Source organism: Cryptomeria japonica, chromosome 7 (genome assembly GCF_030272615.1).
Source record: "Cryptomeria japonica chromosome 7, Sugi_1.0, whole genome shotgun sequence".
NCBI classification, from domain to species: Eukaryota; Viridiplantae; Streptophyta; class Pinopsida; order Cupressales; family Cupressaceae; genus Cryptomeria; species Cryptomeria japonica.
Genome location: NC_081411.1, coordinates 862,022,693 through 862,049,121, shown reverse-complemented (window position 1 = coordinate 862,049,121; position 26,429 = coordinate 862,022,693). Strand labels below are relative to the sequence as shown.

Sequence of the window (26,429 nt, the reverse complement as noted above, 5' to 3'; positions counted from 1 at the left end):
GCTGATGCAAAGGATACAAATAGGAATCCAGATATGGAGAAGTATATATGGATTCTATTAGCTATTTTATCTGTTCAAATTCAGCTCTATCAGTTTGAAAACTATCCTTGAGTTTTTAGTCTATTCTCATACTTAAGTATTTTTCATTTGTTTTGGATTTGGATAAATAATCTAGGTCTTAGTTTCCTCTTTTAAAATTTATAGACCTCTATTTTTAGCAACTTAGAATTGAAAAAAATTAATACATAACTTAAAGGCCAGTATAGTACTACTAACCAGTTGGTAAGATAATAAATCATTAAAAACTTTTTCGACTCAACATTCATAAAATCACAGCTATTTTTGTGCATTTTCACAGTTCTTGTTTCTCTCTATCCATTCATGTGATTTAACATTTTTTCCAACTATGAATACACAATATTCAATGTACACTACAAGAAAAAAAAAAAACTGAAGAATATGCCTCATCCGTTCTACTAACCAGTTCGCAAGACAATTAACATTAGAAACTTTTTCAGCTCATCAACTATAAAATCACTGCTAGTTTTGTGCATTGTTATATATTATCACGTAGGACAAAGTTATCTAGTAATTTATTTTATTGACAGTACTCAATCCAAACATTTAACAGTAACATTCAATTCAGTTTAAGATTTGTGATTCCCAATGACATAGAAGATTGACAATATTAAAAAAAAATATTACAGTTATATGAAATTCAGTTCAGCATTTGTGATTCCCAATGAAATAGAAGATTGATAGTATTCAAAGTTGGCATTTTAGAGTACCATGCAATCCACTTTAATATTTGTGATTCCCAAAGAAATACAAGATTGTGAGATAGATGTCTATGCAAATAACCATTAAGCTTTTGAGGCCTTGTTTGCAGTGCTTTATTATTGAAAGAACTCTTAGAATGTATTTAGACTGTAACATCCAGAAGCTCTTCCAACAAATGATCAATTCTCTACACAATTCTCTTGTTTTTCAAATAATCTCTCAGATTCTTTCAACCATGCTTTCCAAGCATCTGGACCATATAGAACAAAGTGCACCTGCCATTGCCTTAATCAGTCAATACCTGATTCTAATGATTACCAGGCATTCTACGATGTATGAAGAAGGGAACTAATAATATTATAAGTGGTGAATAAGTTACCTTATGCCACATAATTAATCTTTTTGGTTAAGCACCATGTCTAACCTATATATCAAATCTACTTCAGTCTTGGAGCCCAAAACCACCTTTCTGGGACTACGTATTCTTGTAGCGACCACATTTTACAAATTATGCCGATAATAATGAAAACATGTATGCTATTAGCTATATGTGCTATAATTACCCGGGTTACCTTGCTTCCTTTGCATTTCATTTTTTTAAAACTCAACATAAAATCATGCAAACATGATTTCTCAACCCTACTCATTAGAATCCCTTCTTGAACTAAGAGTGTAATAATTTTAAAGAAGAAATTATTTGGAACCAGGCCCTCTCCATGTATTTTGCAGACCAGCTTACAGAGGAACGGGATTCAATTAAACTTTCAAGGAAACAGTAACCTTTTGAAGTATCTTCACAAGATTGGTTGCTCACAATTCTTTTTGGAATGAGGGTTGAGGCGCTGGTGGAGGCCAGAGAAGACAAGTTAGAATGGTGGTCCAGTGGGAGAATCAGAAATTGTTCCGAGAGCCTTAGTTCCAAAGGCTGCACAAAATAATACAAGTATTAAAACAGTAAAAATAGTAGCCTTCATTTGACATTTCATCAACAATGCAACATTATTTAGTTTCCCAAGATGGTCTGTAAATGATACGAAGAGATTATTCAAAAATCTCTGCCTTCCTTATCCATACGAGTTCCACTTCCCACTTATTTTTTAAGGATAACCTTTAGGAGCACTTTTACAAGATTGGTTGCTCATAATCCTTTTTGAATGAGGAGTTAAGGCCATACACGGAAGAGAAGTGAGCATAGTCATGTAGTGGGAGAAATCAGAAATTGTTCTCAGAGCCTTAGTTCCAGACACTCAGAAAAACAATGTGTTAAAATGGCAAAAACACTAGCCTTTCTTTCAAAATTGGTCACCGGATTTGCAATACGTTATTTCTAAAGTGAGATCCATTTGGATTGTGCACTTCAATACATACTAGCAATTGCACCTTGGTGTGCAATGAGTACGCTGAAGAGGTTTGGAAGGTCAATCAAAGAAAATGTTCATGTATTTTTTTCATATATATGTGTAACATATGGGGTTAATTTGTAGGCCATTTATCAAATTATGTTGTTTGTGCAACAAAGGTCTCAATGGAGAAGTAATAGCTTCAAATCAACTACGAATCCTCTTATAGGAATCAAAACAAGATTGAAACAAAAACTCTAAATTAGGAAGATAATCAGGCTTCATTACCAATAGGTTCATATTATGTTTGCAAGAGAGAGAGGATGGAGATATAAAGATAAATAGGGGTATAGGAAGTGATATATAGAGAGGTAGAGAGAGGGAGAGATATACAGACCTAGAGAGATGGAGAGATAATGACATAGAAAAAGAGGGAGAGATGGGAGAAGAAATGTGGACAGATAGAGATAGAGACCAAAGAGTTACAGATATGTAGGCCTTGAGAGAGAGAGAGAGAGAGAGAAGGTGAGATAGCTCAATAGATGGAGGGAGAGAGGGACTGATATAGAGAGGGATAGGGAGAATGATCAAATCATTTTATGGCTTTCAAGAGTAAAGTGAGTTGTCTTGATCATTTGAACAACTATAAAGTTACTCGAAGAAAGGGGACAATCTAGGAGAATTTGGTCCAAAGTAGAAAGAGAACAATTAAACAAGTTACATCAACTCATTATCAACAAGTTAGTTTTCCCAATTTATAAATCACTTCTACATTTCACAACATTTTTGTAATAGACAAGATCAATCTCACTAAACATATTTAAAAAATTAAATGCTACATTACGTAAAACCTATTCTTCAACATTAAACCCAAAAATATAAATGGTTTCATCATTTTACATTTAATTTATTATTCCTAAAATAATAATTAACTTTCTAATTCAATTTTCTAGGAGGAGATATAGAGAGAGTATTTTTATAATATAATATAATATGATATGATATAATACAATTCAATTATTTATTAAGTTAAAAACTATGTTTTAATTGGTAAAAAAATCTTTATTTCTCTTTTATTTATCCCTTATTTTTTATGAACATATAAATCCATTGTATTTTAGTATTTGAAAAAACATAACTTATAATTCTAATGCACGAAACCTTCCAAATTATTAATATATTTAATTTTCCAAAGACAACTATTATAATATTAATTTTCAAATAAATTCAATCATTTACATATATAAAATATAATATACAATAATAATATTATTTATATTTAAAAAAATTATATGTTTTTGATTAAGTAAAATCAAGTTTTAAAGGGACCAGAAACCCTATACAAGACAGGTTTTAGAAGGACCTGCAACCCAAACCGAAAGATAAACTTGAAAGACCACTCAAAGAAACAGAACACGAGAGAATTGACCCAGCCAATCAAAAGAGGGGAACAACATTAACCCCCACCCAAAACCAACAAGCTGCCAAAAACCAGTAGCCCTACCCCAACCAAGAAAGATCAAGAATTTGACCTACCCTTATGGGATCGAAGGGTCATATCAAAAGAGGACTGGGACAATTTAGATTTTTTTCTTTTAACAGTAATCCATCCCTCCTCAACCCTAGTAGCAGCCTTTGCCAAGAGGAAGGGTCCAGAATAGAGGACCTCCCTTCATCAGGAGGAGCAGAGCCAACATCCACAGAGGCAGAGACAGCAGAAGATCCAGCAACAACCTGAGATGCGGGAGGGTCATCCATCGAATCACTCGGGGTGCCACCGCATGCATTCACACATTCCTGAGGCACAACAACACCAGAAACAGGAGGCGTACCCTCAGCCTGAGGAACCTGTGCCACCACCTGGGATAAGCTTTTCTTTTTAACAAAATAATGTTAAGAGGATGCACCTTTCCACCAAGAAGCAGATCTTTTTTTCTTTTTATCTGTTTCACACCCTGCAACAACATGTCCAATCTGGAAGCACTTTCGACATCTAAAGGGGATACCTTCAAAGTCAAGTGGTTGGACCTAAGATCCCAAGGAAGATTCAATCTCTAACTCAGTTGGAAGCCCTTTAGAGACATCAATGTTAACCAAAATACGAGCATAAGTAGAATGATAAATTTGGTAGGATTCCTTATCAATCATTAGGAATTCACCTAAAGCCTCCCCCACTTCCTCTAGCAGAGAATCCGTCCAAAGATGAAGGGGAAGGTTGGGGAGCCTAACCCAAATAGGAATCTCATTAAATGAATCAGTAGATGGATTAAAGCTTGAGAACCAGGTTTTAACCATCAAAACATATTTGTCCTCACAGCTGAAAGGATTAATCCCTAAGATTTTCGATCTATCCTCTGCAAATTCAAATTTGGCAATGAAAAAACCCTTGGCTGAGGGAAAAATGTTAATTGAACCTTTTATGATCGGTTCCTAGCTTTGGGAAATCCAAGTGTGCAGCTGAGGAAGGCTTGGCCAGAAACCCCGGAACCTGCAAATTAGACCATGAGCTTCAAACACTGAGGAAGTGTGGACGATCTCCATGTCCGTATCTGCAGACACCTTGAAAACCAGAGGTTTGCAAACAAAAACCGCCACAGGCCCTAAGCCACGGGTACCCCGATCGGCTGCAGAGGGCGCAGGAAGCACCGTACCACCACCCAAAACCCCCACAGAGCTCCCAAGAACAGCAGTCGTAGCCGCACCAGGGGTTAGGGCGGATTGCAAAGGGTTGGCCTCGCGAGCAGCGGCAGCGGCCATAGACGCAATCGCAGATGGCACTGTGGCGGAAGCCCTCGCAGTCGCAGCGGCGGCCATAGTCGCAGCCGCAGATGGCATCGTGGCAGAAGCCCTCGCAGTCGCAGCCGCAGACGACATCGCAGGCAGTTTTACCCAATTTTAACAATAGACTAATGTTAAATTATCTTCTCGTCTTTCATATATTCATGTAACTAAAAAAATTATATGTTATAATAAATATAATTATATATAATTTAAATTATGTTATAATACATATTAGATATTTTATTATATTTAATAACTTCTAATAGAAAATATAATTAATTATAATAAATCTAATCATAATATTACTTTTAAAAGAAATTTAAATTATATTAAACATAATATATAATAATAATCATATAAAATTGAACAATAAAATAATATATGATTGTTAGCACAATAACATGGATTAATACCTTTAAAACAATTTATGATTATTAACATACGGTCAAGAATGGTAAACAATAAATTTTAAAGATTAGACATCTTTTCTAAGACTTCCCACGAATTAATGCAATAATTTTTACCCTATAAACTTCCAAACTTCCATAGGAAAATTAAAAAACATTGTATGTTCTCAATGAAACATTTTGGTATATTTTTTGCATACATTTGTGTAGTACTTGGGGTCAATTGGTAGGTCATTTAGGAAAAAAATAAAATTGTGTAACAAAATGCTCAATCAAGAAGTGATAGTTTCAAATCAATTATGCTTCCACTTACACGGATCCAAACGTGATCAATTAAATCCCTTTATGAGGAGGAAAATTAGGCTACAATATGAACAAGATCATGTTATGGAGAGAGTGATCTAGTGAGGTAGAGATAGGGATGGAATGGGAGATAAATAGAGGGCTAAGATCAAGAGAGAGGGCTAAGGAGATAGAGATAGAGAGGGAGATGGAGATGGGGAAGGAGAGCAAGAGATAACTATGGAAGAGGGGGAGGGAGGGAGAGATGGATTGATAAAGAGGGAGATATGTCTAGAGATAGAAGGGAAGAGAGAAAGATAGATGTAGAGATGAAGATAGGGGGAAGATAGAGAGGGAAAAATAGAAAGAGAGATGTAGAGTATTAGAGGTAGGGAGAGATAGAGATATAGATGGTGAGAAAGAGTGATAGAGACAAATGAAGTGAGATAAAGAGGGTGAGATACATTGAGGGAGACAGAAAAAGCGATATATGGGAAGATAAAGAGAGAGTGATACATAGAAAGATAGGTAGCGGAGAGAGAGAGAGAGAGAGAGAGAGGACAGGGAGATGTAATCCAATGTGGGGAGAGTGAGAGACAAAGAGGGAGATGTAGGCCAATATATAGAGCATGAGAGAGAAAGAGAGAGAGATATAGATAGTGGGTGATATAGAGAGATAGATAGGGATAGGGAAAGAGATATAGAGATAGGGAGATAGAGGTAGATAAAAATATGGATAGAAAGAGATAGAGAGGTGAAGGGAAATAGAGAGCGTGGGTAAGAAGATATAGATAGGGGATAGTTTGGGAGAGATGGAGTGAAGGAGAGAGGGAGTGAGTGATATAGATAGAGTGAGATATGGAGGGATAAAGAGGGTTGGTGAGAGAGATGGAGAAAGGGATATTGAGCTAGGAGATCTATGGATAGAAATTGATAGTAGAGAGAGATGGAGATATAGAGTAGGATAGGTTGAGTAAATGAGAGAGAAGTAGAGAAAATGAAATATCGATAGAGAAGCAAAGAGAGAGATAGGGAGATAGAGATAGAGGAAGCATACGTGAGAGAAAGAAGGTTACATAGACAACTAAAAACTATAACAACTAATTTTCTTCTGAATTAAATTCTAACATGAATTGGGCGCATCCTATCAAATGATGTTAATGCATATCACTTGTAGGAAGCAAAACATCATTCTTCAAATTTAAAGTCTACACAGTAATATTGCAAAGATGATATAATAGCAACTAGAGAGAAATATACAAAATAATAAGTAAAGGATCATGTATCAGCTCTCTTGCTATCACTTATAAGATACAAGTAAATTGGATTTTGATGAGGTGTATGGCCATTATTTTGATGGCTTTTCATTCCTAAACATGTTACGTAACTATACTAGTCAGAATCTCATCCTAAATTCTCATTCACATTTGAATGTTATACATTTTGATTATATTTATTTTTTATATTTAAAATTATAAAATATAAGCATAATACAATATATTATTATTAATATATAATATAAACTAAATTATATATATATGTTATTTTTTTTATTTTAATAATAGTATTTGGAGGAAGCAAGGAAGCCCATTTGGTAAATAGATTTTTGTATGAACTACAATTTGTTAATCTTCTGAGATGCTAATGCTATTGTTTTATCATGCATATTGGTAGTTGTTTGGTTGCCTCCCATAATGTAATTTTTTCCTTTGCTCGATTCAATAAAAAAGGTATAGCATTAAAGCATGATTATAGTAGCTATATTCTAAAATCTAAATATTTAGTTTATTTATAAATTAAATATATTTTGTTTTTTAAAGTGGAAATGTAGACATGCCTAATATTAGGTGAGGACATTAAATTGTATAGAATGAGAGCTAGACAGTAAATGATATATAAAGAGAACTAGACAGAGGGAGAGATATAGTGATAGAGAGATCTAGAGAGAATAAGATATAGATAAAGGAGAGAAGGAATAAGAAATATGAAGCGATACATATGGAGAGGAAAAAAGATATAAATGTAAAGCTCTAGAAAGAGGAAGATAGAAGGAGAGATATAGATGTAATTATATAATTTATAATATAACCATTATTAAAATCTTTAAAATTTAAATAATATTTAAAAAATTCTTCATATATAATAAATTATTTATAAATATAATGTTATAATTAAAAGAAACTAAAAAATGTAAGTTTTAATCTTTGCCCCTTCCATGTAAGTTTAGAAGGTTTAAAATATTTTTTTTGAATAAATTGTTTCTTAAATAGATAACTTACTAAATAATAGTTCCATGTATCATGGCCACTAACAATATTAATATTCAAAAATGAATAGTACTATATTATAAATAAATAAATATCAATAAACCATTGTCTTTCAGTAATAAATAAATATTATCAATATTGATATTGATAATTACTTTTATTTATTATTGAAAGTGATTTTTGAAAATGAATGTTAAAAAAATATTAATTTTTAAAAGTAAATATTACCAAATTTCAAATAAAGTGTCTATCTTCAAAATAATATTGACAAATTATTATTTTTTTAAATCTTTAAATTAGTTGATCCTATTTTGAAAGATCTCAATTTAAATTTAAAAATAAATAAAAAATTCTAGTAAAACTTACTTTATAAAAGTAATAATGTATAGTTTAAAAAAAATAAAAATGATCTATTTTAGAAAGTTGATCTAGGTGGAGTTTGTTTCCTTGCAATCAATCAATAACCTTAAAAGTATTTTTAAATACACTACCAAGTTCTCAAAAAATTAGGAATAGATTAAACTATCATGATGAAATTGTAGAGCAAAATATCATTAATGATGAGTTTAACAATGTAAATTCACAATAATAAATTTGTCTTATATCTATAAACTTATCATTTGATAAAGTACCAATCTACCATAAATATAAATAGTTTTGTTTTTTTTAATGAAAAAAAGACATTATTTCTAAACCGTACACTACCTACTTAAATTCTAAATATTTTTAATAATCAAACTAAACACTCCTATTTTTCATAATCAAACTAATACTCCTATGTTCTTATTAGTTTTCCTAATCTAAAACTAATACATATATCAAATTTAACATTCTTTGTTATATTCAATTATCTAAATTATTTTTTATTTATTTACATATTCATTAAATTAATTTAAAATATTTAAATTAACTTTTATTATCCAAATTCAAAACAAATACATTCATCCAATTTATCATTCCTTATTATATACAATTATCTAAATTAACGATTACTTATATATTCATTATATAAATGTAAAATATTTTAATTAATTTTTATTTATTTATATATTTATTAAATTAATTTAAAATGCAATTATAAAAGTTTTAATTATTTTTTATTTATTTATATATTTATTAAATTAATTTAAAATGCAATTATAAAAGTTTTTAACTTTACCAGATAATCCTTAATAAATGTTTGGGGAAAATCCCACGTTATGATATCTATATAAATTGTTAACTCCCTAAAAAGGAACTAAAACATGGTAAAAAATTAAATTTTATAACCTAATCAGAAGTTAACCATGTGAATAATCGAGCAACGTACAAACATAAACATATTTCAATAGGTAGTTGGAATTTATATTCACATCACCCAATTCTCATCAACCACTTTTCAAATTAATTTTTTAATAATAATAGAAATCAATAAAATATTTACTAGATTTTATTTAAAATTAATGTAAAATGGATTAAATTAAGTAATAAATTAATTTAAACAAATTAAAATAATTTAATTAAAAATAATTTACATAACTTTAATCCGGTCAATCAATTATAATAAGAGTTCTTTCGATTAAAAACTCCTTATGATTAAAATTGACACCCGTCATAATTACAATTAGTTTTACTATTACTTAAATAAAAATAATTTTGATAATTTTAATATCGTCAACCGCTTATAATAAGAGTTGTCAAATTCAATATTTAAAATTTTCATTAGATAACTCTATATATAAAAAAGAAATCAATAAAATACTTACTAGATTTTATTTAAATTAATGTAAATAAAATAAGAAAAAATAATAAATTAATTTAAACAATTTAAAATAATTTTAATAATTTTAATCCGAACACCTATCTCCTCCAAACTTGGTGAAATATTAATATATCCAAAAACTCCCCAAAATAGCATCACAAGAGAGACTCAAAACATACACGAGTTTTGCTCTCTATATCTTATCACATCACCATGGTCAAATATTGTGCTATCATTTTCGATCCACATTTTCTAATATGCACAAAGAGGTGCCCAAGATGAACTAGCGTAAACAACCAAATAAGGGGCTTTAGAAATACAACAATACAACACTAATATTTACCAGTTGTTACAGATTTTAGCCTCTAGGTTAGTTCTTTGAAATACAAAACTTTTTAAAATTGAAATTAGTTGGTAACTTGCATTAATAAAGGAATATTAAACCATGTCTAGAAGCCCACAAAACATGATTACAACATTGCTTTATCTATTTGCCTAAAATTACACTTGTTACAGAAGCCTTCCATAGACTTATCACTTTTGTCTTATGCTAAAAACTCTTTAAAGAAATAGGAGTTTCAATGGCTTACTAATATGGAGGTTCACTTCACACTTTGACAAAGGCAATACTTGTGCAAGAACAACTCTCAGTGGAAAAGAACCCCTATGTGCTCATAGGTGTTCCAAGGTTTGAGACTATATGCTCCATGTCTTGAAACATTTGACATAAGGGATTGCTATTGCTTAGATGCAAATCAAATTTTACAATCAAACAATTTATTTTTCTTTCAACAAACTAATCAACTTACCATTGAAACAATATTTTTTTACAATAGCGGTACTTGCTAGGCCAAAGAGCTCCACCATCAAGAAAGCCCACACCATTGAAGTAAGACAAGGGAGCCTCTACGGACTTTGCACCACTCCACCTCTAGCCTTGATTCATGAGACTCCAGATTCGAATGAACTTTGGCACAGAAGATTAGGGCACCTTCATTTCCATGCCCTACCTAAGATAGAGAAGATGGTGATCGGCTTACCCAATCTAAGTCAAAAATCTGAAGGAGCATGCAAAGGGTGTGCCTTGGGAAAGAATACTAAAGGGTCTTTTAATTCTAGCAACAATAAATCCAAAACTGTATTACAATTAGTTCATTCTGATTTATGTGGACCCATGTCTGTTCCCTCATTAGGGGTTTTTTTATATTATGTAATATTTGTAGATGATTATTCTAGGAAGACCTGGATATATTTTCTGAGGTACAAAGAGTGTGAAGAAATCCTTTCTAAATTTAAGGAATTCAAAGCTCTTGCAGAAAATATGACAGGTAAGAAAATCATAACCTTAAGAACAGACAATGGGGGGAATACACTTCTGATATGTTTAAAGATTATTGTATAAATGTTGGGATTAAGAGGGAGTTAACTGTACCTTATAACCCACAACAAAATGGGGTAGCTGAAAGAAAGAATAGGACTATAGTAGAAGCTGTTAGGGCTATGTTGTTTGACCAAAATATAGAAACCTCATTTTCGGTTGAAGCATCTAGGATAGCTGTGTACATTCAAAATAGATGTCCTCACTCTCTTCTTGACAATAAAACCCCTGAAGAAGCCTTTATTGGCAACAAACCTGACATAAGTCATTTCCGGATCTTTGGGTGTCCAGTCTATATTCATGTCCCCAAAGAAAAGAGGTCAAAGTTAGAACATTCTGGAAAGAAAGGAGTATTTGTTGGGTATAGTGAAACCTTTAAAGCCTACAAAATATACATACTTGGTCAAAGACAAATTGAACTAAGCAGAGATGTCATCTTTGAGGAAGACATAGCATTCAGGAGGTCCAAAAGCTCTAATGAATTAGAACACCAAGATCCTCCTACAAGCTTGGATGAGGATTCAACCCCTGAGATTCAGAGGGAGACCCCTGAAGATGCTGAGCATGAAGTTCAAGGCTTACCTTTAGAAGAAAATTATCCCGAAACTAGGAAGAGACCACTTTGGGCTAAAAAGATGCTTCAAGAAGCTGAAAATTATGCTGCTCCAAAGGGAACCTTCAGAGAAAGTAAGAGACCTAACCTATTTTCCAGTTATACTGCCTTGATGAGTGAGATCATTGATGCAGAACCTTCCTGTGTTGGAGATGCGCTCAAGCATCAAGTTTGGAAAGATGCTATGTCAGAAGAGTATGATGTCTGGGATATTGTGCCTAGGCCTAAAGGCAAATATGTGGTATCTTCTAAATGGCTCTTCAAAATCAAACATGCAGCAGATGGCAGCATTGAGAAGCGCAAAGCAAGATTTGTTGCCAAAGGTTTCTCATAGAAAGAGGGTATTGACTATGAAGAGACATTTGCTCCTGTTGCCAGATACACTTCTGTCCGAGTAGTTTTGGCTATTGCAACATCTAAAGGATGGAAAGTCCATCAAATGGATGTCAAGTATGCTTTTCTGAATGGTAAGATTGAAGAAGAAGTTTATTTGGAGCAATCTGAAGGTTTTATGATTCATAAGGCTGAATCACATGTCTACAAATTAAAGAAAGCTCTTTATGGATTGAAACAGGCCCCCAGAGCATGGTATGAAAGAATTGATCACTATCTCTTGGAATTAGGGTTTTCTAAGAATGAAGCAGATCCAAATCTCTACTACAAGGTAATCAATGGTGAATTATTAATTCTTATTCTTTATTTTGATGATCTACTAATCACAGGAGAGGATAGTTGTATTTCTCAATGTAAGAAAAAATTAGCCTCTGAGTTTGATATGAAAGATTTGGGAATTCTTCACTACTTCCTTGGATTGGAAGTTTGGGAGCAGGCAAATGGTATAATCCTTAATCAAGGAAAATACACCATTGATATACTCAAGAGATTTAGAATGTTGGATTGTAGATCCATGACCACACCTATGGAGACAAATCTACACAAGCTAAAGGAAACAGTTGCAGAATCAAAGTTTGCAGATCCTACACTCTACAGACAGATTATTGGATCTCTGAGGTATTTGGTAAACACAAGACCTGATATATGTTATGTTGTAAATGCACTAAGTCAATTCATGTGTGAACCCAAGGAAATACATCTTGTTGTTGCAAAGCATATTCTGAGATATCTTCGAGGAACTATTGGTTTTGATTTGAAATATAAACATGTAAAACTTGACCTACATGGATTCACTGATTCTGATTGGGCTGGAAGCATAGTTGACAGGAAAAGCACATCAGGATGTTGCTTCAGTTTAGGATTAGGAATGATCTCATGGATATATAGAAAACAATCTTCAGTTGCTCAGAGTTTTACAGAAGTTGAATACATTGTAGCCTCCATGGGGGCAAGAGAAGTTGTATGGCTCCGAAAATTGCTTGTAGGACTATTTGGTCAGCCCTTAAATCCTACTGTCGTCTACTGTGACAATCAGAGTTGCATCAAGCTTTCAATGAATCTAGTATTTCATGATAGGTCTAAACACATTGAGATTCCTTATCACTATGTTCGAGATATGGTGGAAAGGAATGTGATCCGACTGAATTATATTAGTACAGATGATCAGATTGCAGACATTCTTACCAAGCCTCTCTCCAAGATCAAGATTGAATACTTTAGAGATAAACTTGGTATGGTTGAAAATGTTATTTAATTTTGAGAGAGTCTCATTTATTCTGATATACTAATATATTTAAAGATGTTTAGTGTGTAAACTCTTTTATTTGTCATATGTGTGACTCCATAACTGCATGGGCCTTCTGTGAACATTATTGAAGGGTGACGACTTTTCAATAATGAACACTTGTTTCAAATGATATTGTAAGGTGACGATTTTACAACTATCAATTTAACTATCTTGATGGATATCATGTGACTTGATATCTGTGGACATGTCATGATAGTATATATATCTCTGAGACATTATGGTAGATATATGTTGGTTGATATCATTAAATAAACCATAATTATGATAGAGATCTTCATGGTGAATATTATGAACATAATATTCATGGACATGCCATGAAATCATTATCACTATCGTAGGCATCATGTGACTTGATGTCAGTGCACATACCTTCCTTGATAACTATGAGTTATGGTGAGTATCATGAGACTTGATATTCATTGTTGAACCATATCTTTGAATATCACTATGGTGTGATATCTCCTCTCTTCACAATCAATGGATGAATTGTGATGTTTTCTTTAACATGAAATGTGTCCTCCCTAGTTAAGAGGGAGAGTTAATATATATATATATATATGTGTGTGTGTGTGTGTGTGTGTGTGTGTTAACGTTGACTAATGATAAATAAAACCAAAGTTAACTTATCGCGTTTGACCAACGGTTACACTGTTCATGGTATTGGGTGGTAAAGCGATTCTCAAACAAGTCGCACTCCTTCCGATCGGGTAAGTAAACGGTGACTAGTTTATATATTGTGGTGAGAGGTACGTAGGGAAGAGATGTGTCTTCCCACGTGGGAAGACATATCTCTTCACTACGTAACCCCTCATCCACTTATATAGCATGCTTACATTGAGGAGGATGTACACACCGAAATTGATAAGTGTGGTGCATCTTTAAAACACGCTATAGCAGATAAAATACAACTTTCAGATCATATCTCCATCTCTTCTATTTTGATCACAGAATTTTGAAAGAACTTAACAATCATGATATGATAACATCCCAAGACTTTCTCTCCATTTGCACATCAAATATGTTTAAAAATGTATTGATGCTTGTACAATACCCACAACGACCTTTGAGTTTGAGAAGCGTGTATGACTAAGCGATCAAGAATGATCACTAGCTAGATAATAGGTTTCAAAAACGACAATTGATTGTTATATTTCATTCATTTCAAGAAATGTTAATAATTTTCATATCAGAAGACTGAACACAGTATGTAGAATAAGAAGAAAAGACACGTGGTAAATAAGAGAAAAAGTCTCATCGCATTCAACATAGACTGCCAAAAGCTCAGTGGGGATGGAGGTTCAACATATGGATTATTTAGATCTACATTCCCATTTGCATAGGGACCTCTGAGGCCAAGGCCATATCCACCCTATAAGGGTTTGGATTTAGATGTATATGGCAAATACCAAACTCAGTTTCCTATGTAATTAAGTGTGACCATCCACCAATTCGGACAGGTATAAAAACCCTTTTCTAATTTTTCTTTTATTTTGTTTTGTGAATAGTTTGCAGATCAATACAGTTGCAAGTTTGGTTTCAAGTTCATGGAAGTATGTTTGACATTCACATGCATTTATTTAAATACAACATAGGATTGAAAAGTTGGAATATTACTATAACCTCTAATGTTAAGATCATATTACAATATTTCTCAAATATCACTAAAAAAAATACAAGGAAAAGATTGTATTTATGACCTTATTTCTGACTCAAGAAAACTAAATACAATGATACTTGCATAATGACTTTATTCTTCCACGTTTAGGCCCAAACTATAATAGCAACAACAAAGATAATACTCGTCTTATCTAGATGCGAGCCTAAGATACCTTTCGCTTCACAATAATAGCCAAACTTACACCTTCAGAGATAAAATAGTGGCACAAGAATTTGCCTATATAATTACTTATTCTCACACCAAAAGGTAGTGACTGGATACTGCTCCAAATGTTTCAGTTTGCACCCTGCAACTAATAAAGGTAACACATCCTTCCCATAATCTAATGGCTCTGCCACAACAAGGAATCGACCTCCAAATTTATAGCAAACAGCTTCACAATAGAAAAAGGTTGGCATCCACAATGAGAAATCATAGTTGCTGAATCTAGCGGTAACTGGATTTTTTGGACTCGGTTGATTTTGTTCGATTCAATATAGACTTCTCAATTCTTATAAATTTATATTCTACTTTGAATGTTCCTTTTCCAATATTCTTGTATGCAAAATTCAATTGCTATAAAATAAAAATGGGTTTGCCATTCGTCCACTATAATTTTTCAAGTTCAAGCTTCTTCGCTACAATGCTCCAAAATTAACACAATTACTTTATGTCAAAAAAAAATTAATAGCTATGGTGCGACCAAGATTGAATTTCGAATTAGAGGAGCAAAGAAGACAATATCAAAGAGAATGTCATAGAGAGTATCGAAGAGAATATCAAAGATGACAACATGAACAAATGACAGAAGTTCAAAGGTAAGAACAAAGAATACGAGATAATGAAGCTCGACAGCAAAGAGATGTTAGAAGAAGGGCAGAAGTAATAGTACAAGAATTAGAAAATCAAAATAGAGAAAGACGTCAACTTGATCTACAATCAAGTGGTACATACAATCAGCAATGTCATGCAAATATTGAATTGAATCTTCTAAATGAAAGTTCAAGTTCAAGTTCAACAGAACATGTACCAAAAACACCTAAGCATGCAACTCCAATGGGAATCGATTCAATTGTACAAACACGTGTCGAAAATATACAAAACCTGAATGGAATGCTTGAAACTGATTTCAAAAGATTCCAATTGCAATTTCAACATCAATTGGATAACCTTAGATTGTCAAACATGTGCCATATTTGTCAAGAATATTATCCAGGAATCAAAATATCTCCCACTACTCAAGGTATTGTATGTACTAGATGTCGACAAGAGAGGTATTCATAGATTTTCCGCTTCAAATAATATGGATCTCAGGCCACAACCAAAGGAGCTTGCGAAATTGACTCAAGTAGAAGAAATGTTGATTGCACGTGTCAACCCAATACTACAAGATACACATGCAATAGGTGGTCAATATAGATACAAAGGACACACGATAGGTTTCTTGCAAAATGTCGAACATGTTGCACAAATTTTGCCACATACAATAGCTCATTTGCCAATCATTATTGTTTGAAGAAGGGATCAACGTGGCACCAATTATAGCTTTATAGTCAATAGGGATCGTGTGTATAAAGCGCTTAAGTACAAAGTACAACATGACAAGTTTTACTCTAATGTTAGAATTGACACAAATGTTCTCAACACTCTATCAAGACAAAAATATTTCAGCAAATTAAAGACGGTGCACATGGAATTTGATTCTGATGCAAATGAAATCATATTTGTGGGTCCACTGATTAAGATAGAAAAAGGTAATATAATTGAGCACACAACACCAATAGCTTCAAAACTCCTTACTATTCATAGAGAGATGGAATTGATTCATGAATGGGTTAATAACCTTGATACAAATCCAATAGCATTGATTGATTGGCCAGGAATTGGTGCATCTGCTATCAATGGGTATGCCACATCAGGATTACTTGATATTGCATTCCCAACATTGTTCCCTGATGGAAGATGTGATTGGTTAGAACCCTGAATGAGGCAAGTGCATTTACATGAATTTGTGAAACACCTATTGAGGTATAAGGATCATCGTTTTGGTCAACATTCAAGATTCAAATATTTCGTGATGAATATGATACAGAGGCACTGTGCACAAAATCAATCTACACTATTTGCAAAAAAAAGTTTTCAAGAAAATGTTAATCACCATTAATGAGTTGCGTCAACATATGGAAAATGTGTCAACATATGGAAAACATATCTAGCGGATAGACTAATGTGTTTTGGAACCAAATCAAGGGGTACACGAGCTTATTTGGCTCAATGTAATGCAGAATTGACAGATATGCTTCATCAAATTGGCACTCCTACAATATTCTTTACATTAAGAGTTGCAGACATGTATTGCTCTGATTTGCATGCATTAATGTCAGGATCACCACTGCCTACTCCACATGAAGCTCAAAATTGGCGAAAACAAAATGTTATAGATTATCCTCATATTGTCGTGCACTACATGCACTTAAGACATTCACTATTTAGAAAAGAAATTCTACAAAAAGGAATGAATGTTAACGATTATTCGACCACATATGAATGGCAACATAGGGGGTCACCACATGTGCATGGATTCGTTTTGAATGCATGGAGCACCAAATATGGACAACATCGATTGGTCAAATGAGGAGCAAAAGAAAAATGTTGAAAGTTATTTTCATTCCATTGTCCATGCATGGAATCCTAGACAAGATTCACATATACAGGCATATACATAAATATTTTTACATACACATCTAATATATCACATGAACTACTTATAGCTAATCAAATAACTAATACATTCATTTGTGTTTACAATTGTAGGCATTCCAAAATTTTCACCACCATCCATGTTTAAAAAATACAACACAACATGCAGAGATAGACGTTGAATGTGACTATGAAGAGACTAAACTCTGTAAATGACAAACAGTGTGTAGGGAGGGTGCATGCTTGAGAAAAAGAGGAAGGATGGTTTACAGGTGACTATTTAATTGGTCAAAATATTTTTACACTGTTTATATATATAAAAATAATGCCAATTAATAAAATATATGAATTCATCTTCATTCCAGGTATAAAGCCCTTGGCCATTGAATTTGGGAAGATCTAAATTATATGAAAACATAGAGACAGGAGACAAAAAAATTGAACTAGCAAGGAATGAAGAAAGAGTGAATTCACATAATCCCCACATATTGAAATTGTGGAGAGCAAATATAGATTGGCAACATGTGTTCCTTCCAAGCATGTTGTAATCAAATATATTGCAAAGTATGCAGCAAAAATAGAAAAAAGCTCAGAAACACATAGCCAAATGTTGATCCGCCTTTCAAACATTGAAAACCCTAATGATTTAGTTGCACGAACATATAGAAGGCTTCTAACTGAGACAGTTATAGAAAGACAATGCAGCTCAAGAAAAATGTCACATGTTATTAGAACTTTCATTAGCAGAGAGAAATAGAAAAAAATTAATCTAAATGTTTCATGTTCAAGGTTTTCAAACCTATAGCTCTACATACTGAAGAGAACAATGAAGATCAAACAATATCTCTCATTGATGGATATAAAACAAGGCCTCCTTCTATGGAAGGTGTCCCATTGCTTGATGCAGTCAAACCATGGATATATAATCCTAAAGGAAGAAGAGACAATAAATGGGAACAAAGACAAAGTGCATCTATCGTCAAAATTACCCCTAGGTTTGTATCTATTACTCCACGTGACTCAAATAAATGGATTGACTTCTGTTTCTCAGAATTATTATTGTACAAACCATTTGGTGACATAGAAAGAGATGTTGGTCATGATAATGACTCCATAATAGCAATGTGGGAGTCACTCAACTATTATCCTTAGCATATGGAATGAAGAACAATAATAGAAAATGTTGAAAATACCAATGATTTTGAAATTGAAGACAATGAACATGTCCAAAGAAATACCACAGAGCATGAATGGGAAATTTTATCTAGATTGCATCAAGGTCAAAATATACATGATTCTAAAATAGATATGTTAGGCAAAAAAGACATTGATAGACATACATATTGGTCTCACAAATATCAAGGTGAAGAGTACACAGTTCAAGCAATCAATTTCATAAGCAACATGAGAGATCATGGATGTCTCATACATGATGATATACCGCAACGCATCAACTACACAACCCTCAATGCTAAACAAAGAAAGGCAATCAACATGATTATAGCACACTACCATACACATCAAGATGAAGAGCCTTTATTCATGATAATACAAGGACCAACAAAAACATGAAACTCATATCTAATTGGTGTCATTAGTCAAGCTCTTGAAAATGGAGCAATGCCATGTCATTCTCCCCTTCTACTACTTGCACCAACGAGAGTTGCAACATCAATATAGGGGCCTCTATAGTCCATTCAAAATTGAGAATCCCAGAACGAGATTTTGCTCAGCTAGAAGGAACAAGACTGACAAGTTTTCAAGAAGATATAGCACACATCAAATACATTTTGATTGATGAAATGAGCTTCATTGGTCAAAAGATGTTAGAAAACATAGATTCTCGACTTCTACAAACATTTCCCCAAAATGGACACATAAGTTTTGCAAGTAAACCTTTTATTATGACTAATGAAGATAGTTATTTCATATTATATTTAATATATACATAACTGCAACATTTATATAATTACTCCACAATTTTAAAATACATTTTGTCAATCATCTTTCAAGTATATTTATGATTTTGGTTGGAGATTTGGACCAATTGCCTTCAGTCAATGATAGACCGACATATGATAGCAACCGAAGAGAAAAGTTATTGTGGGATAAATTCAAAACTATGGTTACATTTGATAAAACATTCAAACAAGATTGAGAAAACAACCAACAACAAAGATTTTGTCAACTTTTAACAAATCTAAGATATGCAAACCCAAAAATTGATGACTAGAGGTCGCTTATAACTAGAACCCCAAGTAGCATAGATGTTGCAAGTAATGTTGAGTTTGACAATACTATCCAGTTGTTGTCCACAAAGGAAAATGTTCATAATCATAACAAAAAAATGTTATATTCATTGAAATGTATTGTTGCATGCAGTCTTGCAACAAAAGTAGGAAGCGTGCATCACAAAAGATTTTTCTAATGAAAAACTTGATCTAGAGATTTTTATCAGTGAGAATTCAAGAGTGGTGTTGACTTTAAATCTTTGGATACAAGAAGGACTTGTAAATGGAGCTCTAGGATATATTCGAAAGATTATCTATAAACTAGGAGGTTCTCCACCTGAGCCACCAATATATGTCATGGTTGAATTGGACAATTATTCAAGAATACCATTTGACAATCATCATCCAAATACAATTCCAATAACAACAATACAAAGTGCAAAACACTTCAATTACCATTAAGATTGACATGGGCATTAACAATACATAAATCTCAAAGGTTGACTCTGTGAAAAGTCACAATTGATATAGGACCACGAGAAATAACAAGATTAAAATTTGTGGCAGTGTCTCATGTAAAGTCTTTGGAAGGTCTTAGAATAATGTCAACATTCTCATTTGACCATTATGAAAAAATGAAAAAAGGTAGACAACTTGCAAAGAGAAAGGCTAAAGAAAAATAGATTAAAATATTTAAACGATAATTGATGTAATATATCTTTCTTCAAATAATATGAAATAAATTATCATTAATAAATGTGTGATTTTCCACCATGATAATAATTGCTAACATCCTTGTATTGCTTCCTCAAAATAAAAACTATTTACACATTGTGACTATGAGTAATGAAGTAATATAAATATATAATTTGTTAACACTAATTTCCTTTTCGCTCAAGCTAAGCAAGGCACAAGCCTTATGGCATTGAATAGTGATGTATGTTTTGACTAATTAGAAGGTGGTCCTCTGATGATGGCTTGAATGACGAATTGGTGAGTTGGGGGATGGTATAGAAAGGACGACGACATTTAAGAATTGAGGTGTCTCAAGAATGATTTTTTATCATGCTAAACCTCTGAGGTGACACCTTCATAATGGTCCAAGCTACAATATTTCCAGTTTGAAGCATGGAACTGCTTTTAAATATCAGTCTCAACTTGATGCAATGCATTCATTTCCGTTTTCCTTTGCTCGATAACTGTGGAAGTGAGGTGTGACTGTAAGATGAAAATGCCTATTTGTTTGGTGTCCAAGAAAACATAGATGGCCTTTCTTAAAGAGATCGTGGAGAAGAGGTTAAAATGTGTTTTGAATTCTAGTCATGACTTGGTCATCCATGCTATGAAAATGGTTCTTGGAGAAGAATTTATGAAGACTAACCACTGCCATCGTGTAAATACAGATATTTTTGACATGTTTTTAGCCACCCTCCTTAATGCAAGGGAATCCAAGGAGATGGCTAACTCTTTACGCCTTGGTCTGATAAAGAAGAGGTTTTTGGGTGAGATGGTTGATGTTCTGAAGAACTATATTTGATGCTAGTCGTTGTCAATGAGCAAATTCGCTCCTAAAGGGGAGCAAAGGAAGAACTTTTCGCTCCTAGGGTGGAGCAATGGAATAGAAATTTGCTCCTATCCTTAGGCAAAGGAAGTGATAAGAACCCCAATTCACTTAGCTAAATTTCACCGATCTTACCTTCATATGCCTCAAGTTTATCACCTTTCTTATGTGGTGTGCATCAAATAGTCATCAAAATGCTTAGGAAAGGTTTTTCACTCTCGTGATGAGGCAAAGGAAGTACTTTTTGCTTCACTTAACGAGCAATAAAAGCACAATTCGCTCCTAAATGGGAGCAATGGAAATTAATGCCATACTTAGCCAAAATTTCATCCACTTTCTCCAATCCATCAACTCAAATTCTAGGTTCCACTCATCCATAGGTGAAAATAGGTCAAAATAATCTCAAGAGGAACCTTGGGATCAACTTCGCTCCTATTCATGAGCAAAGGAAGAACATTTCGCTCTCAATGAGGAGCAAAGGAACAAGAATTCGCTTCTAACAAGGAGCAAAGGAAATTTTTTGGTACTTTGTCAAATTCTTGCTTTGTCAAATTCACTCCTCATGAGGAGCAATGGAAGAACAAATTCATCTCTCATATTCAAGCTTTGTCAAATTTCTTCCACCAAACGTCTTGGAGATGATTTCGATCCATGATAGAGGCAATAGAAATGAAATTCACTCCTCATGAGGAGCAATGGAAGAACATTTCGCTCCTATCAGGGAACAAAGGAAGTCATTGCAATTTGGATACTTAGCTCAATCTCTTTTACTTACCTTCATTCCCCTGACTCAAACCTTTAGTTTTTACCCACCCATACATGAAAACATATCAAATTGACTTCAAAGATGACCCTAGAAGAAATTTCTCTCCTAAACCATGGCAATGGAAGTGAATTTCGCTCCAATCAAGGAGCAAAGAAAAATCTCTCACTTAATCAAATTTTGCCTTTCATCACTTCAAGTACATCAAATCAACCTTAAGAAAGGCTTTGAGATCAATTTTGCTCCTACCCTTAGGCAAAGGAACACAAATTCGCCCCCAACAAGGAGCAATTGAAGGGATTTTCGCTCCTGTCAGAGAGCAAAGGAAGTAGACCTCAAACTCACCTCTTAGCTAGGTTTGATCAATTCATTGCCTTTGCATCAAATTAGACCTTGTGATTTTGTCTTCCTAATGTGTAAATGTGTCAAATTAGTCTTAAGGAAAGCCTTAGAGAGAATTTCACTCCTATCCATGAGCAAAGGAAGTAAATTTCGCTCCCACTGAGGAGAAATGGAAATGGCCACCAATTTGAATCTTAACACTTTCTTGCTGACTTTCCTTCAATCTATCAACTCAAGTGCCTCGCATTATGCTCACGTAGGGCATTAGAAGCAAATTCACTCTCAAGCAAGGGCAAAGGAAGTGGATGTTGGACACAATGGATCACTGAGAGGGGGATGAATCAGTGATTTAAATACTTCTTTCCTAATCAGGGATATACGGATAACCATAAAACAAGCAGAGTGTTGACCGGTAAACCAGACAATGCAAACTAAGTGTGTGAAAGGATTCGCTATAAGATTAATATAACACATACACAAGAATGCATCACATAACACCACATATACGAGGAAAACCCAATGTGGGAAAAACCTCGGTGAGAATAGTTGTTGGAGATATTCTGCTCCAATCCAACATCACAATGAAAATGATTTGATTACAATTTTAGGACACACTCTACCGGTAACCTGCAATACCAGTTGACATCAATGACAACTCAATGCCAACAATCTCCCCCTTTGGCATTGATGTCAACACTTTATGTACCAGTTTCCCTCCCCCTTTGACAACAATGGCAAAGGGAACTTTAGTCTGACACCAATCATACTACTAGACTCCAACCTTATTCTCTCCCTTTAGCAGTTATGGAATCAGGAGTTGGACAAGTTGAATTACAACTCATGCCTTCAACAGGTAGGACACATTCTCCCCCTATGTCCATGCTTCATGATTCCAAAGTCATAAGATAATAATAATTGTTGACTCCCCCTGAACCATACATATCCCTACACATTTAAGTGTTGCATGATGGTGGGACAACTCCCAACTTTTGTCTCAAGTACTCAAATGTGCCCAAAGGAAGTGGCTTGGTAAATATGTCAGCAATCAGCTCACTGGTTGGAACATACTCTACTATGACCTTCTTGTCTGCTACCTTCTTCCTCAAGAAGTGATACTTGATTGCAATGTGTTTTGTTCTTGAGTGCATTACTGGATTCTTGGAGATGTTGATTGCACTGGAGTTATCACACCGGATTGGAATAGAATTCAGTATCTCCACTTGTATGTCCTTCAGTGTCTGCTTCATCCACAATACCTATGAACATGTAGCAGCAGCTATATACTCGGCCTCAGCAGTAGATAATGACACTGAATCTTGCTTCTTGTTGTGCCATGATACTAATCGGTCTCCTAAGTAGAAAGCACCTCCACTTGTACTCTTTCGGTCATCAATACATCTTGCCCAATCTGCATCAATATAAGCCTGCAAAGTGAAGTCTCATTTCTTTGGATACCACAAGCCATAACTTATTGTTCCTTGTAGGTACATAAAGATTCTCCTGACCGCATTTAAGTGAGACTATTTAGGCGCAGCTTGGAATCTTGCAACCATGCAAACTCCTTGTACTATATCTGGTCTAAATGTTGTTAGATATAACAGACTACCAATCATAGACCTATACAGTGTCTGCTCTACTTCTGGTGACTCATCTAGTTTGCTCAATTTACAACCAGTAACCATGGGAGTACTTACCGGTTTGTTGTCCTCCATTTGAAACTTTTTCAACATGTCTTTAACATAATTGGTTTGTGAGATGAAAATTCCTTTCTCCTGCTGTGAGATCTGCAAACCAAGAAAATAGGACAACTCACCCAAAATGGACATCTCAAATTTTGTCTTCATCTGATCTGCAAATTCTTTGCAAATTATGTCCTTGTCTCCACCAAAGATAATGTCATCCACATATACAACAACTATAATCATATGATCTCCATTTACTTTGATATACAAGTTGTTGTCTGCATTCCCTTTACGGAATCCTTGCTCTTTCAAATATTTGTCTAACCAGGAATACCATGCTCTGGGGGCCTGCTTCAAACCATACAGGGCTTTCTTCAACTAACATACAAAACTCTCATCATCATGTAATAGATATCCTTCTAGTTGTTCCATATAAACCTCTTCTTCAAGATTACCATTCAAAAATACAGATTTGACATCCATTTGGTAAACCTTGTATCCTTTATAGGCAGAGAAAGCTAAAAACATTCGTATTGCCTCTAACCTAGCAACCGGTGCAAAGGTTTCTTCGAAGTCAATACCTTCCACTTGAGCATACCCTTTGCAAACTAACCTTGCTTTATGTCAGATTATCTTGCCTTCTTCATTCATCTTGTTCCGGTAGACCCACTTGGTACCTATGACATTCTTGTTTGTCGGTCTAGGGACAAGTTCCCAAGTTTGATTTTTTCTCAATTTGTTTCAGCTCTTCATCCATGGCATCTACCCACTTCTCGCTTTTGCTAGCTTCATCAAAGGTTTTGGGGTCAAGTTCTATCATGAGGCATAAATTTATCTGCTCATTGTTTTGGGCTAGTCTCCTTCTGGTCTGCACACCTTCATTTTTATCTCCTATGATTTGTTCTTCCAAATGGTTCTTCTGCACATAGCGGTTGGGGTTCTTGCTTGGTGCTTCTTCTACTGGTCCATTGTCAGATTGTTCTTCATATTCAACATCTAAATCATTAATGTAGGGTGTCGGTGCAGATTTTCCCTTGTGTAGGTCTTCATCTATTCTCACATTTATACTCTCAACCATTTTTCTTAATCTCTTGTTGTAGCATTTGTAGGCTTTACTATTGGTTGAGTAACCCAAGAAGATTCCTTCATCACTCCGGAAAAATAAACTTCCTAATCCATCAGCATCTCTCTTGATGAAACACTTACTTCCAAACACTCTAAAATGCTTGAGTGATGGTTTCCGGTTATACCATAACTCATAAGGAGTCATTCTATTATTCACTCTTAACTGTACCCGGTTTAATGTGTAGACAGCAGTATGAACTGCTTCCTTCCAGTATGTATCCGGTATGTTGGTCTCATTCAACATTGTTCTAGCCATCTCCTTCATTGTCCTATTCTTCCTCTCTGCCACACCATTTTGTTGTGGTGTTCTTGCTACTGAATACTATCTCCGGATTCCATGTCTCTCACAGTAGTCAATAAACTCATTGGAAGAATATTCTCCACCCCGGTCTGATCTTAAGCACTTTAACCGGTATCCACTATCATTTTCAACCATTCTTCTGAAAATCTTGAATCTTTCAAATGCCTATGATTTGTCATGCAGAAATGTCACCCAAGTCATACTTGAGTAGTAATCAATGAATATCATGAAGTATCTCTCACCGGCCAGAACCCTAGTCCTTGTTGGTCCACACAAATCTATATGTACTAATTCCAGATGTCTTGAGGTATTGTACTCTTTTGTTTTGCAACTCACTTTGATTTGCTTGCCTCTGATGCATTCATCACAAAACCTACTTGTCGGTTTAGTTATTTGTGGAATATTTCTTACATACCGATTTTTGCTTATCTTTACCAGATTATCAAAGTTCACGTGGCCTAATCTCTAGTGCCACAACCAACTTTCATCAGCATGTCCCATCATGCATTGGGACTCATAGCATTCCTTCATATTGTAAACATTACCATTTGTCCTCTTTCCTTCTGCCACAACCTGATCGGTACTCTGTTTGCTTATCTGACAACCGGTAGAGTCAAATGTGAACTTGTACCCTTTGTCACACATTTGACTTACACACAGTAGATTATGCTTTAGTCCTTCCACATAGTACATATCATGAGCCTTGAACTTTCCATCAATATTCAATGTACCACGACCCTTAATCTTGATAGAGGAGTTGTCACCAAACCGGACAG

The 26,429-nt window shown here is 34.2% G+C and overlaps 1 protein-coding gene across 6 annotated transcripts in view; it reads right to left on the bottom strand.

The window, feature by feature from the left end:
* Positions 1 to 690: 690 nt before the first annotated feature.
* The window catches only part of LOC131047046 (uncharacterized), a 123,779-nt gene continuing 98,040 nt past the window's right edge, over positions 691 to 26,429 (bottom strand). The window contains exons 7-8 of one of the 6 annotated variants that reach the window (XM_057980855.2): positions 1,561 to 1,705; positions 756 to 1,055 (exon numbers count right to left, since the gene is read on the bottom strand). In XM_057980855.2, coding sequence (XP_057836838.2) covers positions 1,000 to 1,055; positions 1,561 to 1,705 — 201 coding nt within the window. In that variant the 3' untranslated portion in view covers positions 756 to 999. Of the gene's footprint in view, positions 1,706 to 16,195; positions 16,333 to 26,429 lie in introns of those variants that run through there. The other 5 variants (XM_057980854.2, XM_057980857.2, XM_057980853.2 and 2 more) reach the window with 5 other exon arrangements.